At 32.1% G+C, this 13,964-nt stretch overlaps 1 protein-coding gene across 1 annotated transcript; it reads right to left on the reverse strand.

Annotated features, from left to right (window-relative positions):
* Positions 1-287: 287 nt before the first annotated feature.
* On the reverse strand, positions 288-3,442 carry LOC145131618 (protein FAR1-RELATED SEQUENCE 5-like). The gene is made up of 5 exons (XM_079066282.1): positions 3,388-3,442; positions 2,695-3,309; positions 2,118-2,377; positions 1,262-1,900; positions 288-947 (listed from the first exon to the last, which is right to left on the reverse strand). Exons 1-5 carry the CDS (start codon positions 3,440-3,442, stop codon positions 288-290), a joined length of 2,229 nt encoding a protein of 742 aa, XP_078922408.1.
* Positions 3,443-13,964: the final 10,522 nt, after the last annotated feature.

The following is a 13,964-nucleotide window of genomic DNA, read 5'->3' on the forward strand; positions in this document are numbered from 1 at the left end:
ATTGTTGAGATTCACAATGTGAATTAAATTACATTAAGACAATCTTTAACATGAAAATTTTATATATGAGATTAACAATAATATACATAAATTAAATCATTAGCATGAAATTTTTATTAGAAAATATTCAAAAAACTAACAATAAAAAAATATCTTTAACCAAAAACACTAAATTTGAAAAAAATATATTCTATTATTAGAAATAAAGTCTAAAACAATGAATATCAAGATTAACAACAATATTTCAACATTTCTAACCATTGAATGATTATTACAATAATCAAATCTTATTTTAGTAGTCTTAAAAAGAAAAAAATTAGAAACAATCGGCCTTCTGTAACCTTAGATTCTAAATCAGACTTCTTTAACCTCAAAATGAAACTCCTAGCATTGTGATTTGGTTTATGACATAAACTGCACAACCTAGAACCCTTTTTAGATTTCTCAATCACTTTCTCTCTAGTGCTCTTGATTCTTTTACCACTGGCCCATCCCTTGTTTCTGATCCCCTCTGGATTATGAATGTTGATAACATCAGGTACTGCAGCTCCAATAATTTTTTCAATGTGAACTGATCTATTCGAAGATGCCCTTGATGAGGTACATAAAGGAATACCACTATCAACCTCCTGAAGTTGCTTTATATATTTAGCCAACTCATCCTCATTATTTGCTATCCTGTTAATGGACAAACGAAGAATAGCATACGCATCTTGAATCAAACATTCATTTTTACTGCCTTTATGAGGATATGAGTACTTTTTTCTCAACAATCCATCAGCTATGATATCTTTTCCCCATCTTCTCAAATTGAAATTTGATGGAATTTCATCATACTCTTTCATATTTAATATGAAAAACATATGACGACATAACAATCTTTCCTGGACAAAAAGCATGCAGCTACAACTGATGCTAATGCTATCACCCCTTCTACTAAATACAACCTACAAAAATTATCATTAATAAACAAATTAATATGTGAATAAGAAATTCTATCTCATACCATTCGATAAAAATTATACAAATTAACATCGATTCACATTATTAATCAACAGGACATTAGAAATCATAATACTATAATATAAATATGTACTTCAAATCAAATTCACAAAAAAAAATACATATTCCATACTAATCTAAAAATTTATAACTCTATAAAAATTCACACTGTGAATTAGCAAAACATCCTACATTCACAGTGTGAATTTTTAAACTACATTTTATATTTAATAAAATGTATTAGGACAAATAGACATACCTTGTAACGAGTATTAGGACAATGAGAAGGAAGACTATTTCGATAAAAATCATCAGAATCTTCATCCTCATTCACATTTTTATCAATCAACTTTTTTTTCTTCTTATCTTTCAAAACATAAACTTCGCTTTCATCTTCAATAACTACAGATTCTTGAACACAATAAAACACAGATTTGTATAACTCTTTCTGAATGTCCAAGAAAATATTATGTGTATAAATTTTCGATGCATGCTTTTCAATAGCCAAAGGAGTCCTTAGCTTGGGGGTAGTAGTTGTGGACTGATAATCTAATAAAGATTGATGATACCTTTGCTTCTCCATTGCACTATCAAACGACATCATGAACTTCACCAAATTTGATTTATGATGCAAAAAATGTGAGAAAGCATAATTCAGACTCTCTGATCTTGAAGTAGTTCGCATCAAACCAGAAAGTTCAAGATCTCTCATAAAAGCCGGAATCCATAAATCCTTTATTTTAAAAACAGACCTTAACCAGTTATTTTCTTTTAGATGAAACTTATCTAACATTGTTGACCACGGACTTTCAAAATCTTGTGGAGAACATTGAAGATTCCATATAATATCAAAAAATGTCTTCTGGAAGTCCGGATGGTTATAAACATCAATAGGAATCTAAAAAAAAGAAACACATAAGAATCGTTACATATGTTGAATATTTGATGTAATTCATAGTAACATAACATTTGTTTAACATTATGAATTCACAGTGTGATTTATGATTTAGATTTGTTCCTTTCATTATATGAAAATTTACATTGTGAATTCACAATGTGCTTTATGATCTATATGGTTATAAACATATATAGGAATCAAGAAACAAAGAATATACCTTTTCCTCAAGTTTTTGAGTGATGTGCCACATGCATAGTCTATGGTTCGATTCAGGAAAAACAAAATTAACAGCTTTCTTCATTGATGAATCCTGATCTGTTACAATCATCATGGGTGGCTTGACAAATGCTTTACGAAAAACTTCAAGCAACCACACATATGCATCTGCTGTCTCACGAGCTAGTAAACCAGCAGCAAAAGTAACACAACGCTTGTGGTAGTCAACTCCAGAAAAAAAGAACAAATACCATAGAATACCTGAATTTTTTTTGATAAGTATTATTAAAAAGAACAAATACCATAAAAAGAACAAATAAGGATTAGGAATTACTTGTTTGCCTGATAAGTAGCATCAAAAGATACTACGTCTCCAAATTCCTTATAGTTAGCTTTCGAAGTATCATCAGCCCAAAAAAGTCCAGTAAGATGATCATCAACATCTTTTTGGACCTCAAATGAAAAATTAGAGAAACACAATTTTTTGTTTGTCAATATATCCACAACCATTTGGGAATCTTTGACACCAATTTTAGAATTCAAATCTCTATGAAAATTTTTAAAGTCAACTACAGTACCTCCACTAGAATCAAAGCCACCCTTCATACTACTCACCAAGTTATAAGATTTTGAAGCACCAATGTTACAAGTACCAACCTTATGTATAAAGGATTCATCAAGAAAATCCATTGTCCTATTAATCCTTAATAAGTGCAACTGATCTTGAGCAACAAGTTCATGGTTGTGATCTTCAACAAACACATAAATGTAGAACATTAAAGAACATCGGAGATTCTTGAACTTTGAAACAGCAGGGCATCCATTCTTCTTAGAAGAAGTTCTCCTTCCCTTAACATCTGAAAATTTCACATTAATATTTTCATTCTTGAATGACTCCGTGAAACCAGATCTACTACATGTCGAATATCTAATACGAATTGTGCCATCATTATATCTTTTTTGACTTGACATATTCACATCAAAACTAGATTCTTTACCATAAGTCTTGTAAAAGTCAAGACCAATGTCCAACGAATCAAACAACAATCCTTTGAAAGGCTTCTTATGTATCAACTTATCATAAGGAACAAGATTAAAAGTTTCAGTATTGTAGAGCTCAAAATCAAAACTATAACAAGAATTACTGTTATTTGAATGATCAATATTCATACTTGAAGATGATTGATCATGAACTGCAAAACCAAACAAAACATCTATTTTATTACATTATATATAAAATGTGAAATTTATATTAAGAAAAAAAGACTTACGTGATTGTTCATTAATAGTTGAATGCAAATCTGAACAAGAATTCACAGAACTCATAATGAATCGTCGATGACCTAGAGTTTATATGCAGATTAGAAATTCATAATTGATAATTATACAAAAAGGGAAACAAATAAACAAGATAATCACAAAAAATTTAAATATATGCACAAGATAAGATAAGATTCTCAAAATCACTAAAAGTTTGGAAAAAACTTAAATGTCAGAAGATGCACAAGATATAATTGATTATCTAAATGTCGAATATGCATTACAGACGAATGATTACAAAAACGATCGAATGAAAAATAGTATACTCAACATACGACATAAAATTAGCAAATTAACAATAAAACATAACAATTTGAAAATTAAACGGTAAAATCAAGAGAATTTTACAATCAGACGATTACAATAACAATGCATCGGAAGAAAAAACGGTAAAATCAAAGTCCATAATTGACCTAATAATCATAAACGAAAGATAATAACTGATTATTAGCTGAAATCTATAGAAAGTATTAGTAAATTGGATGAAAAAGGTTGAGATTTCGAACAACAAGCAAGATTTTGGATCGATCAGTGTAGTGTTAGAAGATGAAGGACAGTAACAGAAGACGCTGAAATCATAAGACGCTAACGGAGACAAACACGATGTTAAATGAGACGCTGAACTTACCAAAATGCCCCTCCGTGTTTTTTTGGTTAATTATGGATTAATGGCCAAGATTAAAACAAAATAGATGGTTAAGATGAGTTCCTTGGTTCTTTGATTCATATTGGTTCTCTATTGAACTTTTCCCTATATATATATATATATATATATATATATATATATATATATATATATATATATATATATATATATATATATATATATATATATATATATATATATCATTGTAATCCAAACAAAAGATTACAAAATTAAATTCATCTAATAAGTATCATGCATTCATCATCTATAAAAAAAGATGAGTACATTGTCGAGCATCAAATTGGAAAACAATGAAAATTCTATATTTTATACTTTTAATGTTATATTCTATTCGTCAAACGCTTCAAACAACTAATTCTTTGGAGCCGTACACAATACATATCCTCGATGGAGACATTGATAAACTAATAGTCGATTGTCACTCAAAAGATGATAAGTTTGGAAACAAGACATTATCAGGGGGAGCTCACTTTGCGTGGACATTTCGTAGAAATTTTGTTGATACAACAAAGTACTTCGGACACTTTTATTGGATGGGAACCGACGATCAAGTAATTAGTGAGATCGATTTTCACGTTTTCGATAATCTTGTGGCTGGAGAATGTGGGACAAATATACTAATGATGAATAATTGTTTTTGGTTAGTAAATAAGAGCGGTTTTTATTTTGCGAGATGCGCCAATAAATTGGTAATTAAAATATGTATGGGGTCAATGACTCATTTATAGTATGTTTGGCATGTTATTTTATTTGGATTTTTATTTTCAGTTATTATAACCATTAAAACATCTACAATAATAATATAAATTTTTTGCATAAAATTATGTAAAAAGTAATATAAATACTAATTTATCTTCAACCATTATTTATATTCTACATAAAAAGAAAGTTTTCAGAATTTATTTTACAATATTTCTTAGACTAAAATATATAAGTTTTTAGTTTATTCACTTTATTCAATTGTATTTAATTACTTTATTAAAACAAGGGAAATTGACACTGGAACACAACTGACTTTTGGCTTTTTCCCGAATTGGTAACTCAAGTTCTTTTTTTTTGCGCAATTAGTCCCTCAACTGTCAAATTACCTGTTAATTACGCCTTTATCCTCACTTTTAAAGGTTCAACCAGTTCTGACGCTTCGTTGGCATGGCTGAACTGGAAGCATCATCCCTCGTGTAAGACATGACATCAGCGGTTAATAATTGAAACCCTTAATCAATACACTTCCTTCACCTTTATTCCCATATTCAAAACCCTCAAAACCCTAAAGCTCTGAAAACCGTTCTCGCACAATGTCGTCGTCTTCTTCGTACAACTCAGCTCTTCCTCACTTTAATAACGAAGATGAAGTCCAAAAAATGTTATTGTGACTTGGAAGCACTGCAAAGGACATCATGGACGACAAAAAACCCTGTACGTCGCTTTCTGAACTGTCCCAACTCACTGGTATTCTCCGATATGAGCAATATTTGTTTATTTCTTTACAATGTGATAAAAGCTAGCTTCGATTTTGGTAAATTTCATGTATTATTTTAATTAATGATGTTTAGGTTAGTTTAAATCTTGATCAATGATGTTTGGTGACTTGTGATGTTTGATCTGTGATGTTTTGAGCTGAAATTTGTTAAAAATCTTTGATGTTTGAATTTTTGAGCTCGATTTTAGATGTTTGATTATTATTTTGCTTTGACTTTGATGTTTGAACCACTTGGGTTGTGGTGAATTGGTAAGGCATGTGGAAGATATGGTGGATAACCTATTGACCTATGTTCAAATCCTGGCACTACTCAGCCCTTGTGGCCATGGAGGTTCGACTGCAGTGACTCCAGGGCATGAGGCAAAGCCTCATGTTTGCTGTGGGGGATTAGTCGGTGCGTGAAAGCTGGCCCGGAAACCCTAGTTAGGGAAGTTCCCTTTCCACAAATAGATTCTTCCATTAAATAAATGATTGGCTACAACAAGGAAACTACAAGGAGAAGTTGTATGGTATGAAGCAGGAATTGGAGTCGTTGCAGAATTTGCTTGTGAAGACCAAGAACGACAAAAGTGTTGTTCAACTGGAAAGGTTGATGGCTAAACATGAAGCTACGATTGCAAGGTTGAAGAGGTGGTTGATGTGGACTGTGTTTCTTTGTACTTGCTTGTTTGGAGGGTTGGTTTGGTGTGTCATGAAGTTATGGAAGTGGTGATGGGTTTTGAGCACTACAACATTCCTATGGTGTACATGCAACCCTAATGCTTTGGATCCAGGTTTTTCTCAAGTTATACATGCAAATAATCATCCAAAGCATAAACCCTAAGTCTAGTATACACAAATGTTAAATTCATATGTATGAAAGGGTTTGGAACATTACCTCACTTGTTATATAGCAATAACAAGAACTCCTTGGCCTTTGAAAGCTTAGTGCCCCAAGTGTTGCACCTCTAATGGAGTCACATACACTCTTGCAAAGGACGTGTTGGAGAGAGGTGGATTTTCGGCTAGGGTTCTTCCAAGAAGCATAGAGAGCCGAAATCCATAGGTTAAGGGAGTTTATATAGGGCTAGGTTGCTTAACCTTTAAGCTGGACTTGAATAAGGAAACCCTAGTTCCTAACTTAAGACCAAAGCAACCCACAGACCTCCATAAGATTCCTTGGACGAAATCTTATGAGCCCAAGCTTATAAATTTCGTCCACTCCCATCAAGGAGTCCTAAGCCCAATTTTGCAACTATCAATGATTTTCAAAACCAGTCCCTCAATTATTAATCAGTTCCTTTAATCCCAAAATTAATACTAGATTAATTTCTGATTAATAACTAATTAATGACATGATTTCCAAATAATATATTAATCTTATAATATATTATTAAAATCATTATGAGTACCAGTTTATTATTCATATAATAAATCCTACTTTCTCTCCACTAGTCATCCTATCAAGTTACATGAGTAAACACTGCAGCAAACTTGTGTTATGTCTAAACACTTAGACAATCTACAGTCGGATTCATGACAGTCTTATCTCATTACTTACTTCCAAAGTCTGATTGACTGTGGATGTTCGAATAATCTTATTATTCGGGAAGTAAAACATGCGAAGTGAAACACAAGAATAACCTAATCCAATATGGTCTCAAACTTTTGAATATAAATAAAACACTTATTATTTAATCACCATATTAATTAGACCTTACTCATTGTATAATGTTTCGATTAATCAACTAAATACTTGAATTAAAACAATAGTCATCCCATGCTCCAAGCATGCACACTATGTTTATATATGGTCCTTCCTTTGTGAAATAGATCAATTAAACACATTTCCAATAATGCTCATTTCACAATTTCCTAATCCTTATTATAAGTGTAAGAATACCAAATTCTTGCCACTACTAGAATCTTGTTAGATCTAAACTTACACTCAATATTCCTTTTGTAATGTCAAGGCACCAAAGTCACATAGACTTTGCCAATGATATTACAAAACATTCCACTGCAGATTTGTTACAGAACAATTCCATGGAGATGAAGTCTCACATTCAAGGTACGTACCTTGAACATCCTTCTCGCATAAATGTTTCTAACTTACACATAGATTCTTAATATCCAACTCCCATTATGGAAACATTTCCATAATTTCCATATGACTATCCATTCTAAATAGAACCCTATCTATTCAGAATCATATCAATATGGTCCATCCATTACTATACTTCCAATTGTCCACAAGCAACCAATCTTCGGTAAACCTTAGATTGTCCTCGACAGTTGTTTAATAATTTTAGTCATATCCGGTTCTAATCCTTTTTCCCTTTTAATGCACTAGGCATTTAGAAAAATCAAAACAGACGAATATTATAGCATATGCAATCGATCCTATACCCGAAGTATATGTGATACGATTCATAATTTCTTACATAAAGTCATGATACTAGACCAGTATATTGCTATAATATTTCCATATATAGAATTTCCAATGTTGAAACATTTCAACATTACATTCATATATATATATATATATATATATATATATATATATATATATATATATATATATATATATATATATATATATATATATATATATATATATATATATCTATGACTAAGTCCCATTAAAATTTCAATCTAAGTTTTTAGATTCGAAATGAAGTATAATTGCCCTCTCCCTTAAATCCTTACCATAGCGAAACAACTTTTTCAAACTTTACAACTTTGCAAATTAAAACTTTGTTTCCTATAAATAGCATTGCTAACTTGCAACACTTAACGTAATAATTGTGCTCCCACTAGCATAATAATTACATTCTTACTAGCATAACAGTTATGTTCCTACTAACCTTGACATGTACCCAAAAATCAGTTGGACTTCTACAAATCAATACTTATTGACTTTCTTACCAAAGTTCATATTTCTGATTCGTGGCGCTTCGATAAGTCTCTATCTTGACTTCTCAAGCTCATACATCTTTCATTAGATAACTTGTGTGTGTGTTTAAAACTTTTCAGAACTCATAGCAATAAGTCCCGAATGTTCAAACTAATTGCCATTTCTCACAATTAGAACTATGAAAAGGGATGCCGTAATCATACTCGAATTTGAGAACGCAAATACCACATCTGCTAACTCTAAAATCTACTAGTGAATAAGCTTCCTCACAATCATTTTCATGAAGTAGAGAGAAACCACTTACCACTTAGATTTTATGGTGTATGTGTTCCTATAAATGTGAATTTGTCATTTCCAACCACTATAAGACAAGGTTCATGACAAATCCAAACTCTTATGGACTAAACTTGCTTATTCTCAATTTTTTGCCATCTGGTAGCACAAGGGCCTACCATTGCTTCCAAGTTATTGACCAGCTCACCCACACTGATCAATGTACTTTCACTGATCAGGGTGCTTTGCAATCAAATGAGAACTCATAGAACTCACATACGTAGTCAACTTAAATGGAATGGCACAGAAACAAGAATATGTCAACATGATAGGTTGCAAACCTCAAGTCGTGTGCTAGTGATAAACAATAGGTTTATTCTTGATTATTTCCTGAAACTATTCAAGACTACTTAAGACTCCCACCGACCTCTTGACATATAAGATTCTCTTGTCAAGAAACTTTCCTTGACAAACAAATATTCAAGAGTTAGTGTGGGTTCTTATCAAGAAAAACACTTCATATAATTGGTCTTAGTTGGTCTTTGTCTTATCTAAGACATCACAACTACCAGTTTTAAATGTGCATGAGTAAGAAAACTTTTCTACTCCACATTTGATGATGTGTTATAAACCTACTTAGGATATGTCACTCAAGAAACAATCTTGGAGTATGACTTCTAAGACTTGATTTCTGAACGAAGTATGACTCACCTTCTTGATTTAACGATTTCAACAATTCCCGATTCCCTTTCTTAGTCATAATTATGCACTAAGGTGTCCTTAGAGGATCAAATGTGATATGGTTCCATAATAATTAGGATGATCATAAAACATGATACTAAAGTACTCTCCTTTCCTTTCAGATTGGAGAAACTTTTATCTTCTGCCTAATTGATTCTTCTTATTCATTATGCTAATACTTTGAAACTTTTCAAGGTATTTATACTTAAACTTGTAAGCATAACCATATTTACTGAACAATTAGTAAATCATGACGAATAGCCTTTATCATTCTTTGTGGTGGATCTAACATGTACACATCAATGTGCACTAGATCCTTCAGTCTTTCACTTGACTCACATGCATATGTGAACAAGGAATTAGTCTTAATTTCCTAAAGATGAAGGTTCTCATTCATCACACAATACAAGTCGCATGATTCCAAGTTTCTGTCCAATTGAAACTTGGGTGATGAGAATCGTTCCTTATTTGGTAAATTACGACACTACCACAAACGATATAACCAAGAATCAAATTTTATTTCCAACATGGCTAATAATATATAAACACCAATTTTCACTAATGCCATTAGAAGGATATTATAAAATAAGACAAAAAATCAAAAAATTTCTTTATTTATAAAAATGCGGAAAACTTGTCCTTACAATGCAAATTCATATGAAAACTATGTTTCTAAATATTCCTAAGCAATCTATCATAACTCCTAAGCAGCAGCTCAAAAATCTGATCATCGAACCATGCGATCAAAATCCATCTCTTCGCAACCAGACTCAGCTTACTCTTCCTTTAAGCTTCCTTTCTTTTCTTCGATCCTACAAAACATCAAAATGCAATATTATCACATCATGTATTAAGAATCTATAAATATGAACTTAATAGATTTAGATAGTGAACTTACCTGAAGTAGAGTCATACATTTTGATTTTACCATCCTTGCGATCCTTCAGGTAGATACGGCAGCTTCGCATCCAATGCCCCTTCTCTTGACAATAGAAACAAACAGACTCTTTTAGAATGGTACATGGGACTATCTCAGACACATCCTTTCTCTTTACCATTCGGTCAAACGGTTTGACTTTGGCCGATCCCTTTCCATTGGGAAGAGAAAACTTTTCTGGACTTCTAATGTCGCCATTGTCAATGTCCGTGGAAGTTTGGGAGGTAGATCTTCCATTCAAATTTGCTTTTCCAGTGCGCCAAATCATTGTTGATTCAGCAGCAATTAACAAATATGTCAGACCAATAAGGGTCATGTCGTGATTTGTCATATAATAGTCTTTAACAAACTAACTATACGACTCGGGAAGTGATTGAAGAACCAAGTCAACAGCCAGCTTCCTTGAGACAATGACACCCAACATCCCTAGTCTATCAATGTGTGACTTCATCTTCAAGATGTGTGCATACACAAACCTTCCATCTTGGTTTTTGCTTGCCAATAGGGCTTGAGTGACCTTGAAATTTTCAAGTCGATGGACACGTGGGTCAGGAAGAATAATTGGAGGAGGTGGAGGAAGAGCAGTTCCACCAAAGCATGAAAAAGGGATTGATCTTTCACCTCGATTGTCACGTGGAATATCATCTTCATGAGGAAAGCTTTTTCCAAATGGATAAGGAAGACCACAGTTGTCAGAACTAGACATCTACAAGGGGAGAAATTCAAATAGTTGATTTAATCCTTAATATAACACCCAAATGAAATATTAAGGCTAGGACCCAACACAATAATTCACAATTCAGAATAGGGATGCCGTAATCTAATTGCAAATTATTTTTCAGTAGGTAAATGCCGATTTACCAATTCCACCACGAAAACGAAGTTTTAAACGAATTAGGTTTTTAAATGAAAATCATAGATCTTTTGAGATTCATTGAAATTTTCAATGGAATGTTTCATCTCTATTATGCCCTTCAAGTTTGTACTGGGATACCGAGGATCACAAACAAGGTGTGAATAACCAATGTAAATTAGCTTGGTACTCTCGATGTCATTTATCATCTAATCGATGTGTCGGTTAACCACACACGCTCCATCACTCAATGATACTTTATGAGCTACCCATTTCCATCCTTCATTAGTCCCATATTAGTGTGCCAGTTAACCACACACGCTCCACTAACAACCAGTAAGGTGCAATGTGCAATTTCATGGGTTAACATCAAATAAAGTAACTAAGATTGAGAATTTATAAAATCTTTAGTTACTTTATATTTTGTTATACTTTTAATGTGGATTTAAATGTCCTATCAAACCCGTTCGGCTAACGACCCTCCACTAGTCAAGGGTGCGGTGGGTAAGAGTGGATACCCAATGACGGTCATTTTACAAGCCGCTTCCTTAAACACCCCTTATAGACCAGCTTCGTGAATGAGGTGTACTAACGGTAAGACTGACTTTTTACATATACATATATAATATATTAGACTTTTAATTTTATATAGTATAAGGGTGTATTTTTTATACATTTAAAATACTAATGGTTTAATATTTTAGTAAATTAAATTTAAACCTATTTATGGATTTATTAATTGTCTTTTAATTAAAACACTTTATTAATTAATTAATAAAATCCATGAGGGTATAATTTTAAACTTATAAAACACTAGGGTTTTAGAATTTAATATTTCAAAATTAAAACTTTTTGATCAAATTTTAAATTCCAAAACTTGAGGGCAAGTTTTGAAACTTTTCAAAACCTTCTAGATCAAATTTAAAATAGTTAAAATAATCATATAATTTTACCATTATCTAAATTTGACCTAATTCAAATTTATTTTGCAAGATAAATACAATTTAAAATTTACAAATAATTAGTTTATCATATAATCTAGTAATTATTTTAAATTTTGACCATAATCTTCCAATTAGATTAGGATATTCATTACCATATTAGAAAAATCAGATTTTTAATTAGTAAAACAACTTATGGTAACCATTCTTATCTAATTGAAGCCAAAATCCCGAAAATTTCCATCAAACCCGATTCCATGTCGTGGCAGGCTTTGCCACGTCGTGGAATTAGAAAGAACAAAAAACGAAATTCTTTTTCCAGCTTTGAAAACATTACAATTGCATCATATAACAGAAAAAGCATCCTAGGCTCTGATACCACTAATGGGTTTTGAGCACTACAACATTCCTATGGTGTACATGCAACCCTAATGCTTTGGATCTAGGTTTTTCTCAAGTTATACATGCAAATAATCATCCAAAGCATAAAACCTAAGTCTAGTATACACAAATGCTAAATTCATATGTATGAAAGGGTTTGGAACATTACCTCACTTGTTATATAGCAATAACAAGAACTCCTTGGCCTTTGAAAACTTAGTGCCCCAAGTGTTGCACCTCTAATGGAGTCACATACACTCTTGCAAAGGACGTGTTGGAGAGAGGTGGATTTTCGAATAGGGTTCTTCCAAGAAGCATAGAGAGCCGAAATCCATAGGTTAAGGGAGTTTATATAGGGCTAGGTTGCTTAACCTTTAAGCTGGACTTGAATAAGGAAACCCTATTTCCTAACTTAAGACCAAAGCAACCCACAGACCTCCATAAGATGCCTTGGACGAAATCTTATGAGCCCAAGCTTATAAATTTCGTCCACTCCCATCAAGGAGTCCTAAGCCCAATTTTGCAACTATCAATGATTTTCAAAACCAGTCCCTCAATTATTAATCAGTTCCTTTAATCCCAAAATTAATACTAGATTAATTTCTGATTAATAACTAATTAATGACATGATTTCCAAATAATATATTAATCTTATAATATCTTAATAAAATCATTATGAGTACCAGTTTATTATTCATATAATAAATCCTACTTTCTCTCCACTAGTCATCCTATCAAGTTGCATGAGTGAAGACAACCCAAAAGGACCATGCTCATGATCAAATCAAGTACAACAAGTGAGGACATAACTTTTGAAGCTTTTGTATGGTTGATGTACAAATTCCAACCAAGATGCATGTCTTTTGTATGTTTGATGTATAATTCCAACCAATATGAATGTAATTTGTTAGATTATGGTAGTGGGTTCAATTTTGGATGATTGGGTAGTGTTTTGGTCCTAGAAATAGTGTATTGGTTACAGAAATCAATTTTTAAGATACTCTTTTATGCAAGTTAATGGACGTTGTACTTGGAAAGTTGTATTAACCTTATTATAATGACTAGTCTTCTATTGTTTAAACTTATTTTGTTTGTGAAAGTGTGTATCAATAAATGGAATGTGTAGGAATGGACCACTATGTTCCCTTTGAATGTGCAAAAAGTGAGTTATTATTAAATCATTGGGACCATATTGTTTTGGTGTATCTACATGCCCATTCGTGTGCATGGATGCAATAAATTAAGGAACCAAGTGTCTAACATGATAAATTCATTGGAAGTAAATTAAAACAACTTTCATAGAAATAAACATAAAACATTCAATATTAGGCAATGTAGTTTGTTACATTATAAAGACCA

Source organism: Lactuca virosa, chromosome 8, assembly GCF_052849685.1.
Source record: "Lactuca virosa cultivar CGN04683 chromosome 8, Lactuca_virosa_CGN04683_v6, whole genome shotgun sequence".
NCBI classification, from domain to species: domain Eukaryota; kingdom Viridiplantae; phylum Streptophyta; class Magnoliopsida; order Asterales; family Asteraceae; genus Lactuca; species Lactuca virosa.